The 17,620-nt window shown below is 49.8% G+C and overlaps 2 protein-coding genes across 2 annotated transcripts in view; one reads left to right on the forward strand and one right to left on the reverse strand.

Moving 5' to 3' along the window:
• Window positions 1-5,189, forward strand: part of Swip-1 (EF-hand domain-containing protein D2 homolog Swip-1) — a 56,266-nt gene extending 51,077 nt beyond the window's left edge. The window contains exon 5 of the mRNA XM_077677281.1: window positions 4,846-5,189. The gene's annotated coding sequence lies outside the window, so the exon portion shown is untranslated. The remainder of the gene's footprint in view (window positions 1-4,845) is intronic.
• Rim2 (replication in mitochondria 2) overlaps window positions 5,186-17,620 on the reverse strand; it is a 46,932-nt gene continuing 34,497 nt past the window's right edge. Inside the window, exon 7 of the mRNA XM_077677280.1 lies at window positions 5,186-7,117. Coding sequence (XP_077533406.1) covers window positions 6,885-7,117 — 233 coding nt within the window. The 3' untranslated portion in view covers window positions 5,186-6,884. The remainder of the gene's footprint in view (window positions 7,118-17,620) is intronic.

Raw genomic sequence — 17,620 nt, forward strand, 5'->3', positions numbered from 1 at the left:
GGTAAACAAAGAAGAGAAAGGCGTGTTCGCACACTTTCGGGCTCTATTTAGTCCCAAGGACGAACGCAGTCGACTGCGCGGAAGCAACGGAGCATAGCCGAAGTTTGCACGCGATAGTAATTTACCCAGTGCGTAAAAAAGAAGAAAAAGAAAGAAAAACCTCCTCCGTCGCCGACGCCGTTTCGCGAGGAAAGAAAATGAGCGAACCGCGCAGAGAAAGCCCGCCTCGGGAACTGGAAAGCGTGTGAGCCCTTTTATGCGTCGTGGGGCAAAAAATGCGCTGCTGGGTTTGAAAGACAGCTATTTTTCAGGGAACCGATGAAAAACGACCCTGTACCAGGGCTGCTGGATGAGAGCGCAGCGGCCGGGGAATAGAGGCGCTCTCCTCCTCCTCCTCCTCCTCCTCCTCCTCCTCCTCCTCCTCCTCCTCCTCCTCCTCCTCCTCATCATCATCATCATCATCATCATCATCATCATCATCATCCTCACCATCATCACACCATCATCATCAGTCTATCTACGTCCACTGCAGCACGCGTAGACCGCTCCTATGTTCCTCCAGTCGTTTCTGTATGACGGTGCCCTAGTCCATAAGGGGAATGGAGCCTTCGTGAGGCTGTCGATGTTCCTAAACTAATGCAAGTGGATTTAAATGGATGGCTAAAAGTTGCTCCTTCTGGACCAACAGCGGCGACGGATTTCGGAGGAAAAAACACGTAACAATGGCAAGTGTGATTGCGAGTTTGAAAAAAATTTGATAACCGAAATTGTTATAACGGGTGTAATAATATCGATACACAAAAGACGTATTCCGTGTGGGCTGAATGGAAAATATTTCCGAAGTGGTTTTTTTTAAAGGACATCCCAAAGGAACACTGCGCCCCAACAATGAAGAAAGACATGCTCCAGAGTTTCGGGTTGTTTACAAACGGGGCAGTCGGTTCCCCATGGCCCTGAGAGCCCCATTTCCTCCATCCAGGTTGCGACTGAAAGTGTACCAGTGTGCGATTTAAAGAAGAAAGACTTTGCCCCAGGTGACACTTCCATTCGCTTAACCCGCTTTAACACATCTTGTCCTGGACCATTACTGTATAGAGCACGTCTGTACAGTGGCACGGGGAAGGCGTCACATACATCTTATATAATTTTTTTCCTGGTTACATTGCATTAAAAAAATGGGTTGCCAAAAATCGGAATGAAAAAACAATTTCTTTAAAATATCTATAAACACCACCTGGCATAAAATATCTATAAACACCACCTGGCATGCAACTTGAAGAAACCACATATTCTGGCAAAGCACGCATTAACCGAACTTGCATTACAGTACGCACATCGCGCACATCGCGCCCTGTACATCGCGGTGGTGGTGGTGGTGGTGAAAAACGTTCTTTACTGAGCTCAAGGGGTAGGGAAAGAGGTGTGGTCAGCCTCCTTCGTCCAGGAGGCCGCGGGCCTGCGCTGCATCCGTGGCTCGTTGCACCAGCGCGAGTTGACGCTCCGGCGCCGAGCTGGTCAGCGCAGACTCCCACTGCTCAGGGGATGGGGATGGGATGGGGTGAGGGTGGTGGGGACAGGAGTATACTAGGTGGTAAGTTGAGAGTGGGATGTCACACTGTGGGCAATTGTAGGGGAACAGAGATGGGGAGATGTGGGACAGGATGGTGTTGTTGTAGTATGTCTCGGTTTGCAGTCGCCGGTAGCTTGATGGTTGGAAAGAGTGTGATGAGGAGGTGGGTATATCCTTCTTGTGTTTGTGTAATGAGAGAGAATGGAGCTGTATGTGAGGTCGAGTGGGGTCAGTGCCTGTGGGACAGGTGGGGCTTGTCCGGTTCTTCCTGGCCTTGCTGTTGGGAGTGCCCGGTTGAGGAGGTCGCGGGCTACGGCGTGGGCCACCTCATTCCCTTCAAGGCCGGTGTGGCCTGGTGTCCAGATGATAGAGATGTCGATGTCTTCGGGGAGGTGTTGTAGGATCTGGATGGCTTGAGGGGGTGCGAGGCCGGCTTGGTATAGGCGAAAAAAAAAAAACGGTTTACGAGCTGCCGTACAAACAGTTGAGTCAGCCCTAAACGGCCATCAAGGATACGCCGATACATATTCGTCCTACTGCTCCTCTCCCGCGTGGACCCCCACACAAAAACGGCAAATACATGCTTGTAGCTACTGGACATTCAAACCTGAGCAATGCAGTACTTGCATCACAAACCAAAGCTTTGCCACAAAGAAAAGATTACAAGTCGTGGCTCTCGCGAACACTGACAGTCCAGTTGCTTTCAGTTTTTTAGCCTTCTCCCTCAGTGCTCGCACCTGCCCCGCCAGTAGGGTTCTCTGTCGCCGCGGGGTTCCCAAGTACTTTAATGGGGTGGTGACCCAAGTTACCCAGGCGCAAAGGTCGGTGACGTTGACAGCCATTCACCGTGCCAAAACCCCAGGCATAAGATGGGCAGACCTAAGAAAAGCCAAGTGAAGACCAGCATGTCTCCGCTGTTTCGCTGTCTCAATTGTGAAGGTGGCCGAATTATTTTTCATTTCTTTCGTTAAGGAAGGCGGGGTATTGCGGGAAACCTATGTGGTTCTAAGAAGAAGTAATTTAGTGTAGTCTCTCTCATTTATGTCTGTCGCGAATTCTCTTCTCAAGGAATACCGGGACATGATGTACGAGCGGGCCCACACCTTGCACTGCCGCGACAGCGTGAAACGGCTCGCTGCACTGTAAAACACCATTTCCCACAGTGCAGTTCGACTCATTAATGTGCTTTGGAGACCAATCAATGCACACTGTGCCAGCAAGACATTGAAAGGGGGGAAATTAAGACACGGAGGTAATATTTGATTATTGATTTCTGAATTCTTTAAATGCAGGGGTCTCAAGCATGCGGACCGGCCCGCCCGCTCATGAGTGTCTTCGTTCATATATACTATTTTTTTTTAAAGAACCAATGCGTGAGTGCGCGCCTTGCTCGCCTAGCCAAGGACGCAAATGGCCACAGATTGCTCGCGAAAGCGTTGAAAATCGTCTTTCACGGCTTCACGTTACCAGTGTGGACACCCCTCATTTGAGCTCGGAGCTCTAGGTCACTCAACTCAGGCGCCGTTAAGTCGGGTGCACAATGGTCGCCAGCAACTGTGATTTGTGAATCGAACACAGCACAGTGCACAAGGGACTGGGCGAGCACGCGGCGTTTTATGATTCTGCGGACGGCTCTGCACGTCCATAATGAAATGACAACGCCTTTACCGGAGTTTTCCAGGCTTCCACGAGAGTGCAAAGGTTTCAAGTGCGTTGTGCGGTGTTGGTGAAGTTTGTTTTCCTATTCGCCTTAGTGCCAGACACTTTTACTGCGCTCCGGATGGGGCGAAAATGGCGAAGCCGCGCGTCAAACTCTAGCTTCTGGCGCCAACATGTGTCCACACGTGTTTAGGGGCGTGTCGAAGCGTTATTTATGGCCTGGGCGAAAGCAACATCGCGCTGCTGAGGAAGAGACTGCACCTTGCACTTTATTTCCACCCTGCACCTCGCGATTAATAACGCCTTGTTCTGGTAAGCTACCAGATGTGACTGGCCTCAAGCATTTTTTTTTTCGTGAGGTACCAACGCGGTCACCACATGTGTTGAAGCACCACCATGAAAAAAATTTGCGTCCAGGTTTTAGTCATCTTGAAAATCGGTATTGATATGTTTCTCGAATCCTGATGCCAAATGGCATTCAGAAATGACCCGGCATATTTGCAAGATATCGGAAAGGACTTGCTTCCTTCAAATGGCAGCGTATCTTATTACCCCCCCCCCCCCCCCCTCTTTTTCGTTTCAACTTTCTTCGCCGTTCCAGACCTTGCAGGACTAAATTTCGTGACTGCGGCCTGCTCACTGATGCGAGTTTGAGACTCCTGGTTTAATGGATCCCTAATAGACCTAGCCGATACCCGTCTCTACGGATACTCAAATATTTTTTTCTATTTCTGCGCTACTAGCTCGTGTGATGCTGATTCAGTAAGGCAACGTGGTGTTTAGTATTAGACGTGCTAAACCTTTTTTAAGAATTCGCAATGTGTACGTATAATATTTTCGTAGTTTGCATACCTCAATACGTTTCCATAACGTTGTGCTCTACTTACTGGGCCAGTCACATTACAGCAGTGAAAACTGTATATGGCAAGGTGTCTGGTATCTTGCCGAGAGCGTGATGTCACGTCATTAATGTATTGCAGGGAAACCAACTTTGCAGAGAAAGCTAACTTTCAAGTAAAGTGAGCAATGTACACTGGTGCAAATGGTGGTTGGTTGTACATTCCTGTTCATGCAATCGCAGCCCGCATGTTGTGACCCTATAGAGATTCGCCAGTTTTGCTGCTGTAAAACTAAGACCAGCACAAAGACGCTGAAAGAGTGGCTCATAAGGTTTCTATTACCGGCAAGCAGGGCTGGTACAAACCTTCAACAGCAGACGTGAAACACACCCGGAAGCGACGTCATCAGAAGTGGCGTAAGCAGAAGTCGACGTCAATGGGGCGTGGTGAAGCAGCAGTGGGGGCAGAACTACATAGTTGATCCTGTGGCCAAAGACGGCAGGACTGAGTGTACAAGGCCCAGCTCTGGTGTTTTCACTGCAGCTTTTGGCAAACTTTACTCTCTTTCGAACTTTCACTCTTTTTGTATTTTACTCCCGTTTTAACTTTACTCTTTTGTACTTTACTTTCTGGTGAAGAAATTGAGAACTTGGTGCAAAACAAGAACACTGTTAGTAATTTCCAAACTTGCTTCATTTGGACTCGAAAGAGCGTGCACTGACTAACGATTGAAAATTCGTGCAAACCAGTTGAATTTCTTCCTTCTCCCCTTTCCAGTATTATGCGCCTGCTGCCCCAACGGACCAGTGCGAGATCCAGTTACGAGCCAAGCCCCGGCTACAAGTCACTCCTTGCCGTTTGTTGCACCTTGTCAGCTTATATATTTAATACAGCCATACCGATATTTTTATAATTGTTCTACAAAATGCAGTTTGTGCCTTTCATTGTAAATCTAAGAAAACACCGCCAAGAGACGCAAAATATGTGTTCACAAAGAGAGCAATTTACTTTGTTGGCGAAATTTGATTTTGATAGCTATTTTGATGAGGGCACAACCGCAGATTTACCAACCTGTTGCGTGTGTAAATACATGTGTAAATAAAAAGAGGACCAAAAATTTTCGTACGTCTGTTGTTACTTTATTGAACAGGACTTCTAAATGTACACTGAAGGCATGGTGGGTTGTTGTACAGACAATAAAGCAAAGAAAGACCCGAAACATCTTTTTTCCGGCCAGCTTGTCCTGGTCCCAAGTTTTGAAATTTTTTCCTTTACAAATCATTAAGGCACTGTCCAGGAACATTTCTCTAACGAGCGTCTAACTCTTACCATTGCATCTAGCATGGTGTCTTTGTCATGTTGAAAAGAATTAAGAAGGAAAAAAGCCTTTGCACTTGTACAAAATGAGGTCCTCAGAGTAGCAGATTGGTGCACCACACATAATGCAGTTGTACACCTGTTTAGGACTCCGAGATGCGACCAGGATGTTCGACAAGCACACAGAAGTTTACCTCAACCAGGCCCGTGCGCTTGTTTGGCTGGCACAAAACGCAAACCTCAAACAATCCACTTTCTAAAAATACTGTTTAATGAGCATCAGTTGCCACACTTGATTTTGTACTCGCCATTTTGCTTTAAAAAACTGAAAAATAAGCTCTCACAGTACAGTAAAACCACCTGTTTGCAATACGAGCACCACACCCGCTTTGTACACCGGTTTAAGATTGTAGTGTATAATAATTTATCACGAAAAAAACTCCTAGCAATTCTCAATGCCAAAACTAAAGGAACAAAATTCAATTTTACACAACTGAACACAAACGTCATGTCATTGACTCCTCCTGTTGAGAAAACATTTATCGGCCACTTCAAGTGTACAATCCTGCTTTGGTTAGCCAATGATTGCCTGCCATTTCTGGATTCTCTCTAGAAGCAGTAGTACAGCAAGTAATACCACTATGAATACAACAGTGTACAAATAACATTAGAATAATAGCAAACAATATATGTACAAGGAGCACCACATTTCGCTCTCTCCACACTCTCTTACACTATTTACAACAAAAACAACGGGCTGCCTTGTACTGCTGCAGCTTGAAGCATCGCACTCGGCGTGTGCCGTAAGTTTGTACCAGCAGTCGCCCGTCGTCACAATCACACATGCACGCACACACGCTCAGGTAAGGGTTGTTCACAACATCGAAGCATCCCCAACTTCGACATTCTTAAGCAACATGACAACAGACAGGCCAAATGTGGGCAGAACAGTACCAACATCGGAAAGCTGTGTTCATCATGGATGCCAACTTTTGGTTTGGGCACGTCACTTGGCCAGAGAGAACATAAGCGCAAGAAGGTTAACCGGAGACAGCACTACAATTTTCTCAACACAAGGCAAGGTCTGAAGAATGATGCTGTTGATCTAAAAAGTATCGAATAAAAACACTCGTGCGACGTTTTAGTTTCGCCCCTTGCAGATTTAACTAAACGAAGCCCGCCCACATTGGCATCACAAATGGCGATGCGAGAAGTTCCTTGGTGGTAGGAAGGAAAGCTACCGGGGGCAGTTCTGGATGGAAAGACGTCCTCTGATGAACGAGATCTGCGGACAATGCATCAATTTTGTTTCTCTTCTACGGGGCAGTTTCACGGTGCCTACGTGGCTCGCTGGATCGCTTGCGCGGTTCCACCAGCAACGCCCGAGACAGCGATGGCAACAGAAAAAGCAGCAGGTAGGTGCTGCTTCCTTCCAAGCGGGCTGACGTGCGCAAGGAACTCTGGGTGTCCTGAAGGAAGGTGTTGTACCACGGATGGCCTCAGTCGTCGTCCAGATCGGCGGCCGAGGCGCTGTACACGGCCGGCGACAGCATGTACACGACGGCTTCGTAGGTGGCCATCATGATGGCAGTGTTGGGAATCTGCCGCACCAGCTGTGTGGCCAGGCCGCGGTACAGGCCCTGGTAGCCCTCCTCGCGCCACACGAGCAGCAGCGTCTGGAAGAAGGACCGGTACTTCTCGCCTTCCTGCCGTAGCCGCGTCCTCGCCACTTCTGCATGGACGGTAAAGAACGAGGAGGGAGTAAGACCTCGCGTGAAAAACTCAATGATCGCAATACCAGAAAACCAAATGACCAGTTTCCTTTACCCTTCCTGCCAGAGCGCTCACAGATTCAACTGTCAGCAACCAGTTGCATCAATACAGGCTTGCTGTGTCTTAACTAGCATTCAAGCTAAGATGATGTGGTACCCACGGTAACAATGGCAAGCTCTGCGTGTCAGCAAGAAAGAACTACTTTCAGTGAGCCCGATATGGCTGGACTACCAAGCTTTGTTTTTACAGGCACCACCATCATTGCTAACTTCGCTAGCATAGCACATGCTACACCAATAAAAATCAGGCATGACAGACCATTGGAAGCCAAAAGGACCACAGGTGAGAAATCGGCCACCAATAGTCAACTGAAAAGCGACATTCCATGCATTCGTTAGAACTGAATTTACGTGAGCATGTGGTAGCAAGGTTCTTAAATGATGATGCTAAGCTATTCCTGCAAACTTCATTCTGAAGGGAGGAGTCATGTTTAGTAGTAGTGGTAGTAAAGGCTTTTTATTCGGACGAAACTACAGGCAGAGCATGTCAACCGCCTCGGCAACCAGTTTGCGCTGTGGAAATTTGTATAACACGTCAGGAATTTTAATGCTAATAAAAAAAAGGTGTGATGGGCTAGAAGCAAACAGCCAGGCTATTCCCAAACGACTCTAGATGCAACACATTATTGAGGCCCCTTTAACCATTATGTGTTGCCTGGCTAACTATTTGACCCCTTGTGCCGAATTACCTTTCACAACTGCCGTTAGCATAAAAAGTGCTACACGCCAGGCATGCAAGCATGTGCAAACTGCTGGATAACGTTCCTGTAAGCACCCAGGGGTTCTTACAATACTTCGCAATTTAAGATAATAGTCAGATTTATCCGTCCTGCAATGTTTTTTTTCCCCCCTCAATAATGTTACATTCCAATCACGTATGAGCTCTCCCCCCCCCCCCCCCCGCCACACACACGTCACAACGAAATCTCCAACCATAGAGTACACTATACATAGAGGGTACCTCCGACCGCACAGCACCCGCCACCTGGGGTCAGGAAGCCAAGCCGCAGCAAAGATAATTTAACCCCAGAAGAAAAAAAAAAGAAATCCGACGAACCAAAAGCTAAGTGAAGCGCTAAAAACCTCCACGCGCCCAACGCACCTCAGGCCACCTGACGGCAGAGCGAAGAAAACCTTTCACGCGCAGTGGCAGTGGCTGAGCGCCAGCCACCTAGCGGCACAGAGCCGCAAATACCAAGCCAGATCAGACTGCCGCTGTGAGCACGAGATGGCGCAGCTGCTCGACGCAGCGCCACAACAACGCGAGCACCTCTGACCCCCCCCCCCCCCCTCCCCTTCCTCCATGCCCTTATCCCCGTCCTTTACACCGCCACGGAAAACACGTCGCATGGACGCAACAAAAGCGCAGCTGCCCCGCGCGCACGACGGACGAAGGCAGGCGCCTCGTTCACCTCTACCGACGGAGTAAAAGCGCAGCAAGGTGTCCGCCACGGGGCTTGGCCTTCGCGCCCACCTCGACTACGTCGCCGCCGCTGCTCCTAACTGCGCCGCACTTTCAAGTGGGCACCGGAACCATTTCGCACGCGCATTTTTTGCCAGACAGGTTGCCGTAAACAACGTTTCAGGGCGCGAAACGTTGTTTTTACGGTCCTTGCGGAAGCTCTTCGCTCAGATTTGGTGGTAACTCACTTTTTTTTTTCTTGCTGTGTGCCCAGAAGCATCATTAATAATAAAAATACCAGTGCAAAATACATACCGTTCCCACTTAAGCTTATTGCGAATCATAGTATATATATATATATTGGGCAAAAACTTAGGTCGGCTAAACGAGCAACTGAGCTTGGATTTGGGACTCGGGGGTCCAGCTCAAATTAAGAAAACGAAGTAAGTTGCGAAGGACACGTAAACCGTCCAAATGAAAATACATTAATGCTAACACTGAATTAAAACACCGACGCGCGCAGCAGTGGAGGGCTCCTGATTACTTTAAACCACCTGGAGATCTTTAACGTGCGATGAAATCTCGACAAAAGGGCGTTTTCGCTCCTCGCCTCTATCTGAAAAATTAATCCTATCATGGCACTGCTTACGTTAAGTTGGGGAATTTCGCACTGTTTCTTATCTGTTTTCTTCGGCGAAAACAACGTCTTTGGGGGCCGCAATGAGTAAGTTACCAAAGGCTGTATGTAGTTCGCGTTCATGATCCTCTCAAACACAAGCATAACGAGGCACCGCCACGGTCGCGGAAAGTAAATGCTAGAAGTAGCTTCACAGGACACGGAAAAAGGCACACCGCGAACGCGGCAAAGAAAATTGTTTTAAATTGAAATTCCAAACCAGACTCGCAACCACGAGAACAAACGCAGCTGCCCACAATGAGCGGTATTTAAAAACTTCCGCTTAGAAAAAAAAAAAAGCCTTAAAACGCAACGCTTCAACGAATGAAGAAAAAGAACACAAGCTGAGCCACCGCGGCGACCTCGGATGAAAACAAGGCGCCGCGGAAAGCGAGCGGCTACCCGATAAAAACACGAGTCAAGGCCTCGCACGGCGGCACTTATCTAATGCTCGTCCAGAAACGTGTATTTTTCGCTCTTTCGGTTACGCGCACCACTCTCGGAGACCTCTTCAATGTCCGCCGTTATCTCCCAAAACTGTTTACAACTTTTCTTCTTTCATCTAAACTGGTCACGTGTTGCACCCGACCCGGAGCCACGCTAATCTTCGCTACAACCGCGCGGGCAAAACGTGACGCTAGCCCGACCAACGAGCGCTCTGCACGCGCAGCGCGCGTGTGCCGATTTGCGAATGCGGCAGCGTCACGACTCAGCGGCTTTCGGAGCAATGAAATTTTATCTTTTCTCCAACGCGGCGGCTGTCAGCGTTTGGCACCTGCGGAGTCCAAGACAGACGCAAAGAAGAGCGAGGAGTGGGCCTGGGGTGTAGGGCAGGAGTCGAACAATACGGCGGTCGTGAAGCTCGCTTCTCCGCACTCCCCCGAAGCGAACTAAGAAACCCGCTTTACAGGAGGCCCGAACAGAGGCACCCCGAAACAACCAACGAGAACCGTAAGGTCAATCCGCTGGGAGCGATATTGCCGTGCGTTGAATTATACTTTAACTGCACAAATTGCGACGCATTAACTGATTCATTAATGCATGGATTCAAGCTCACATGAAGTCGCATGCCTTCAGCGACTCGTACATCTGCGACCTCAAACTTTACTATAAAATAAACCAATGCCGTGGTGTGCGGTGAGGCCGGACCTTCGCCCCCACACGTTAAACCATTCGAAGAAGGATTCCCCACACCGATTTAGTATGATGGTGATGATAACGATGACGATGGGAATGCAGCGTCACACGTACGTTTGTACAAATGTCTATTCGGAAGCCAGGTATATCATATCATACAGCAGGAGAAAAAGCTGTATTTATGTGGCGCTTAAAACACCAAGAATGATACCTCGCGAAAGACAACGTAGAGAGGTGCCAATATCTCTTCCGCTCATACAACTTGTTACGAGAGAAACGTCACGCGGAGATACCTGCGCTCACTGGCTGCCTATTACTGAGAAAGCAAGGCATCCTTCGCCGCCTAACGAGCAACAAAACGGCTTCAAATGGCTCGACCTATCGCGGCCCAATGTTTTCGCTGCGGCTTAGAAAGAACACACGACGCTCACAACCTCAGCTTTTTCGTGCCCTCGCGTGCTTCCCCACCCGACTATTTTTTTTGTTCTGTATTCAGTGCAGCCTGCGCGAGCACAGCCTTTTTTAAACAAGACTTGACGCTGACTTTCGTATTTGACGACGCTTCGAACAGTATTTGCGCAACCGTAGGGAATGTCGCGCAAACTTCGCTTTAGGGGGACGGATTCCCGCGACAGACGAGCTATTTATTGGCGGCGACAGCGCGCGGTATTGGCCGAGGTCCATAATAACCAGACCTGAGGGCGGCGCGAGGAGCTTTTTTCATGCTAAGCACACGCAGAAAACCAAAAACAAACACACAGCGTTTGTGGGGGGTCCTAGGGTAAATATTTATAGACGCCTCGGGCAGATTGTGTTTACAAGACTCGCTACTCAATGTCTGCCGCGACAACGCAGAAAGCTAGGCGGAAATAGAAGCAAACAGGGGCGGTACACGGGGCACGAAAACTTGGGCGCTAATAGTAAATTGATGCGTCAGTGCCCCTCCTTGCATTGGTGAGGGGTATAGGCATCCGGCCAGCTGATGCTATAACAATTGGGGCGATATTCTCGTGTTTTGTCCCCGCTTCAAAAGTGTCCGTTTTCAGCAAGCCCTGATTGGCTAGAAACGAACGCCCGGATGTGACGCCTAGCAAGCACGGTGGAGCTCTAGTACACTCTAGCGGAGCTATGAGCCGCAGCTTCTCGGAGCAGACGATTTTGAGCAGACGATTTGTCGTCGCGTTGTTGTTGGTTCACTGGCGGAACAATAAACACATAAAAGACAGTTTAAAATAGGTCTCGTGGTTTAAAATGTGTTTAAATGAACAGTTTCGCAAAAGTCAACCCAAAGCCCACCTACAACTGGAAGTACGTCACAATAGAAAAAGGACGTAAAACGGACATTTACAAAACGGACAAACACGAGAATACCGCCCCTGATGTTATTACGAGCGATACGCCTTCGGCAAATCTCCTTATTGAAGGGACCACGAACACAAATACCAACTTTGTTTCGTTTGAAAGGACTAGGAAACCCTACCCATGTTAACGCCAGCTATTATAAAATGGCGTAAGTACTGGGGCCTTATAGATTTATATGAAGAGAGCGAGACAGGGGAACAAGCACCATGCAGAAAACCGCGCAAAGGAACAACGAAGGTCAGTAACTCCCACTCAACGCGGCGCCGTTTCACAAACACCCTTAAAATAGCCTATCGAGTTGCTTCCGCACATCGTATCGCAACGTTGTTAAATTACTGTAATATAAAAAAAACGCATTGACATTTATTGATGCGCCTCGTCCTCGACCCCGGCGGAAAATTCCACCGTCGCCGAGGCTAGAGTGAAGAAGATTCGGGACTTCGATCGGCGAAACAAAGTCCGTATACGTAACCTTTGTTTTATTTACGCGCACAATGCGGACAAATTTTCGGCACGCGCGAGCTTAGAACACTCCCTATGCGATCGCCAGATTAGCCTACGCAAAAAGGGGGCGGCGGTAAAAGCGCATGCGCTGGGCAAGGCCGTTACATGCAGGGGTATAGGCGCAAAGTCACCGACGGCCACCAAAGAGCGCCAAAAACAATTGCTTGGCCATTCTATGATTAAAAGGAGGACTAAAATGTACTGGGTACGTTTGCGATGTGGTTAAAATTGGCTAGTCTGTTCTGTGGGTGGGTGTAACTGCAGGAGGCGCACGGGGAACATACGGTATACGGTGATTGATTGACTGATTGTGGGGTTTAACGCGCCGACGCAACGCAGGCGATGAGGCGCGCCGTAGTGGAGGGCTCCGGATTAATTTTGACCACCTGGGGATCTCTAACGTGCGCCGGAATCTCGCACACACGGGCTTATTGCTTTTCGCCTCCATCAGAAAAGCGGCCGCCGCGGCCGGGAATCGGACCCACGACCTCGTGCTCAGCAGCGCAACGCCTTAGCCACTGAGCTACCGCGGCGGGTCGGTTTACGGTGGTGTCAACTTTTCAAAACTCTGACCTTATTCAACAAAGTAGTCAACAGTTAATTTCAAAACCAGAGTTTCGAAAACTTGGCAATGATATTCCCTGGTCTTCGGAGAACATTTTCGGCATACGGTATGCAGTGAACACTCCCAAACGAGAAACCAGCCTAGCCAACGTAAAATTACGCGCAAATAGATAAGCACAATAAATCCCTGGATGTAAATCCTCGCTACTACGGGCGGCAAAAAAGGAACTATCACTCGACTATTCTCAGGAAGAATCAGCCATGAGCGGTTCTTCAGAAGCACTAGAAGGGATATGTGAGAGCTTATACGAGGCTTGTTTGGACATTAAAGGAATCTAAAGCGACGTAGAGCTCCCCAAGCACTGCTTAGCGGCCTACCCAACGCAACATCTCCCTATCAGAAATGCGGTTCACTGGGAGTCTGCTGCACACCCACCACAAGCCCCGACTAACCGCGAGCTATTTACAGAGTTAATGCGTGGCCCGAGCCTTAATTGCGGGCAAACAGCGGCCCGCGCTACTTCAACTGGCACACGGCACCGCGCTGGCGGCGAGCTCGCTATAAAGAGGAGCGGCAGTACGGCGCATATGCGACGAAACGTGAATACGCTGGAAGCTAGCACACGCAATTGGAGCGGCCTAAAAGTCGCATTTCGTGAGCACCACACGCAAAAAAATAAAATAGAAAGCAAATAAAAAAAAAAGAAACGCGTATACCATCGAGAAGAGCGAAGAACATTCGGCTTCTGTTCGGTCAGCGGCAGTTTCTTCTTTTTCTTTTTTTTTGAAAACATGCATTAAAAAAAAAAAAAAAAAACAACTGCGACAATCTCGAAATACCGGGGTGGGGAAAGTGTCGGCTAGCTGGCCTGTCATTCGCGAACACACACGTTTTGCTTCCTTTTTGAAACCAAAAATTTAAAGGGGCACTGACACAAAATTTTGAAGGCGAGATAACGTCGGAGATAGATTGGTGGGAACACATATACATCATCTGCAAAATATCAGCGGCGAATACAGCCTAGAACATATTTAAAATCAATTTTGAAGTGTGCGAAACGCAACCGAGCAGCCAGCAGAGGACCACGCGCAATTATAAATAAACAACATCCAAACACGTCACGAGTTTGTGTTTGCCGCTTCCGCACTACCGGCGTTTTACGCGGGCTCGCCCGGCTCGCCGCTCCAATCGGAGGGCCGGAGGGCGGAGCTTCTGCTCTCGAGAACGAACGACCCGATCGTTGGCGGCGGAGGCGCCGTGATTTCGTCAGCTAATCGGGTAGCTGGCCGCGACCAAAGTTCTACAGCGATTCCAGGCACTCTGTTTCTATTACTGTTTATTACCATTGGATGCGAAAACGCGCCGGAGGCACGAAAAGCCCACTGAGCTTGCCGCACGGTCGCTGTGCAGGCGGCGGCCACGGCCGCGAAGTGGCCCAGGCCGGCGCAGGTAGCTCGAGTGATAGCTTGTTACCGCTGCACGAAATTGTCCCGAAGTCCCGACCATAGTGGCTTAAATGAGAAAGGAGTTAATGATGCGATGGCGGGTTGCATTAAAAATTGTCATCTGCACCGCTTACGAGAGCGGCACTCGAATATCCGCCGCAGTGCTGAGCCGAACACATCTGTAGGCGGACCTGTAGGCAGACCGGCCGGCTGCTCCCAGCGCGCGTCTTGCCACCCACCGCCTCGAGCGTCGCGCGTCGTTCTTTAGCCGCGGTAGCATTTGCACTCGCAGCGCCTGCGTCACATCCACGGTCGCTTTTTAATTAAGCGCCTCACGAGATCAGTACGTGGGGGCATTCGCAGAAACTGCCGTCGATGCGGATTCGACAGTGCTACGGCGGCTCTGCTCTGTGATATCCCTCCGACGGTCACGTGGTCAGCTTTGTTCACACAAAATCCACAAAATCCATCGTTTCGCGGCACTCGCTGAAACCGAAACTGCGACTGGCCGCATTTAAAATGCCTCTAATTAAACAACCGTCGCACGCTGAAGCAAATGAGGTTTCTACAGGTTATAAGTAGGTCACTAGCTACTTATCGCAACGAAAAAAACAAGATGCTAAATTTTTGTGTCAGTGCCCCTTTAAATCGGACAGGATGGTTTGCAGCGTGCACTACTAATTGCGGCGGTATCTGCTAAAGATGAACCAAAATTCACGCCCCTCGAACTGAACAGGCACTTGAACGGCTCGAAAGAAGGCCCAATCAGCTCACCGGTTCAGATACTACTAATAGAAAAAAAAAAGTATCGCGCCTCCAATTCCGGGCTGCGTGCACGCACACACGCACACACACACACGCACACCTGACAAAATGTCCCTGCTATGCATAGTCCCGACCTACGTTTTCGAGTGTTATGTGCAGCTCTCCCACTCGACTACATTGGCCGATGCGCTGGAGCGTTAAAACGGCGTTTACCACCTTGCTCTAGCAGTTTACACTGGAGCACCCAGCGGCGTGATAGCACTGCTAAACTCCTACGCCACGCGAACGTAAAATGTAAGCGCGGTGGGTCCACAACGTTGCGTAAGTCACAGCCATGTCAGTCACGAGGCGCCGAGTGTTTTCGTACTAAAATGCGAAAAGCGGGAAGAAGAGAGGAAAAAATCGGGGAAGGGGAGTTTGAAGACAGATAAGAAAAGCGGCGCAGAAATAGCCGCCAAACAAGGGGAAAAAAAAACCCCAGAACGCGCGTTCCGGGGACAACGGAGGAGCTATGACGGAAAGGCGGAAATCCGACCACAAGAGGAGACGACCGCGTGCGACGAAACAAGATACGGAGAGGGAACGACGGGCTGGCTGCGTACGAGAACCCGATCACGCGATGCGCGGAATATCTCGCTCGTACAGCTGCGCACCTCCGCTGTACCGGGCGCAGCTCCACGGTCGAGCGCGCGCGCGAAAGCCTGCGCAAGCAACCGACAGGCTTCCGCGGATCGCTCGCAGGTAGAGAAGAGACCACGGGCGTAGCCGGAAGGGAGTGTTCGGTGTCAGAACAACCCCCGAAATTATCTGGCCGCTGCCTCCCCCTCCTCCTTTCGGCACTCTTTCTGCCCACGCTATTTACACACTACTTCGATATATTAAAATGTGAAAACAAATAAAAATGACTTCAATTATGAGTCCAAATGACTCCAATTAGTGATCGTCCTGTCTGCTGCTTCTTGGTCCCTGTCTTCTTTTTGCTGGCAGTATGTTTCAAAGTCAACACCAACTAGCCAACTTTCGGCCTTAACTAAACATGACTAAAATGAAAACACAATGCCTGCTTGGACGCAGGCATGCTTCCTTTCTAAGCTTTTACTGGCGGTTTTGAACACCCGCCGAAAAATATTTCTGGCTAAGCCACTGGTAGAGACGGTCCGTCTCTCTCTCTCTCTCTCTCTCTCTCTCTCTCTCTCTCTCTCTCTCTCTCTCTCTCTCTCTCTCTCTCTCTCTCTCTCTCTCTCTCTCTCTCTCTCATGAATACTGAAGAGGTCAGCCCCACTAACAGGTAAAGCTGGCTACTTCAGACGACAGACAGACCGCATGAGTGGACGGTATACGACACTGAGCGCGAGACCGGCAAAGGCCGCAGACATTCCGTTATTGCGGCCACCCGCCGACGGGGAGGGGACTATAATCACGCTCGGCTCAGCCAAATGCGTCTTAAAAAAGGTACGCAGGCCCGATAGGTCACCCGTGTACGCTGAAAAGCGCGCCATTGTTTTTCACGGATCAAACACACTCGCAAACAATTCTTCGGTCGCCGACAGCGAGCTTCTCCGATGTCAACAAGGAAAATGCTGCGCGACGGAAGGGGTGCTCGAATCAGCGAAGATTTCCCCCATTCAATCTCCCGAGCGGGATATAACCAGTGGGCGGCTGGTTGCGCGAGCGATAACAGCGCGGCAAATGCGCAGAAAAGATGACGGCGCATTCCGTGCGCGCGCGCAACGGGTGACCCAGATAGGACGCGTGGCGGTGTCTTTTACGAAACCGGCGCTCTTCACGGGCGGCGTGTTTACCAAGCGCGGCCGAACCACGTGGCTCGGGGCCTGCGCGTGCCGAAAGGGCGCCGTGGCGAGCGAGGCTGCCTTTTCTCAAAGCTCAGCCGGCGAGAACGAGCAATGTTTTCGCGTCGTAGCGGGCGGCGGGTAAACATCAATGTTTACCTCTACTTTCGGAGCGCTACTCTGCGTGGCATCTGAGAACTCCCAAGCCGTTCGTTCATCGGCCTCCTCGAAACTCTGAAAGGATACGTGGCTTGGACAGCGTTCGATGCAACGTGGCCGGCTGGAGTCATTTCTACGCGCCTCATTACGGCCATGAAACTTTCATGGAGTCTCCTATCCGCGAGCGTGCATTTCCGCTGCACTAGACCGCACGACGTTGGTAGAATGTTTTCGATCACAGTGCGCACACAATGTACTGGAAAAAAAAAAAAAAAAAAAAAAACGGCTTGTTCCGCCAATTGGGCTTTGGCATCTTCCCATCTAGCGCCAACACACGCATAGGAGTGCCGATTAGCACGCCGAAACGAAACTATAATCACGATACTGAGGCCGCCACGCTACTTGCGCCCTCCGCGGGGCAAAGTTCCGCCGCCGAACAGCTCACGCTAACTCGGCCTTTTTCGAGATGTAGGAGCAACAAGAGACTTGATGACAGAGGCAGGCAGAGGGAGCGAAACCAGTGCAGAGAAGATAGCCTGAGCAGGCCCTGGAGGAAAAATGGCCGCGTTCGTAAAGACTCAGTGACGAGAATGGACCA

Source organism: Haemaphysalis longicornis, unplaced genomic scaffold, assembly GCF_048455015.1.
Source record: "Haemaphysalis longicornis isolate Haplotype H1 unplaced genomic scaffold, Haemaphysalis longicornis Haplotype H1 scaffold_7, whole genome shotgun sequence".
Lineage (NCBI taxonomy): Eukaryota > Metazoa > Arthropoda > Arachnida > Ixodida > Ixodidae > Haemaphysalis > Haemaphysalis longicornis.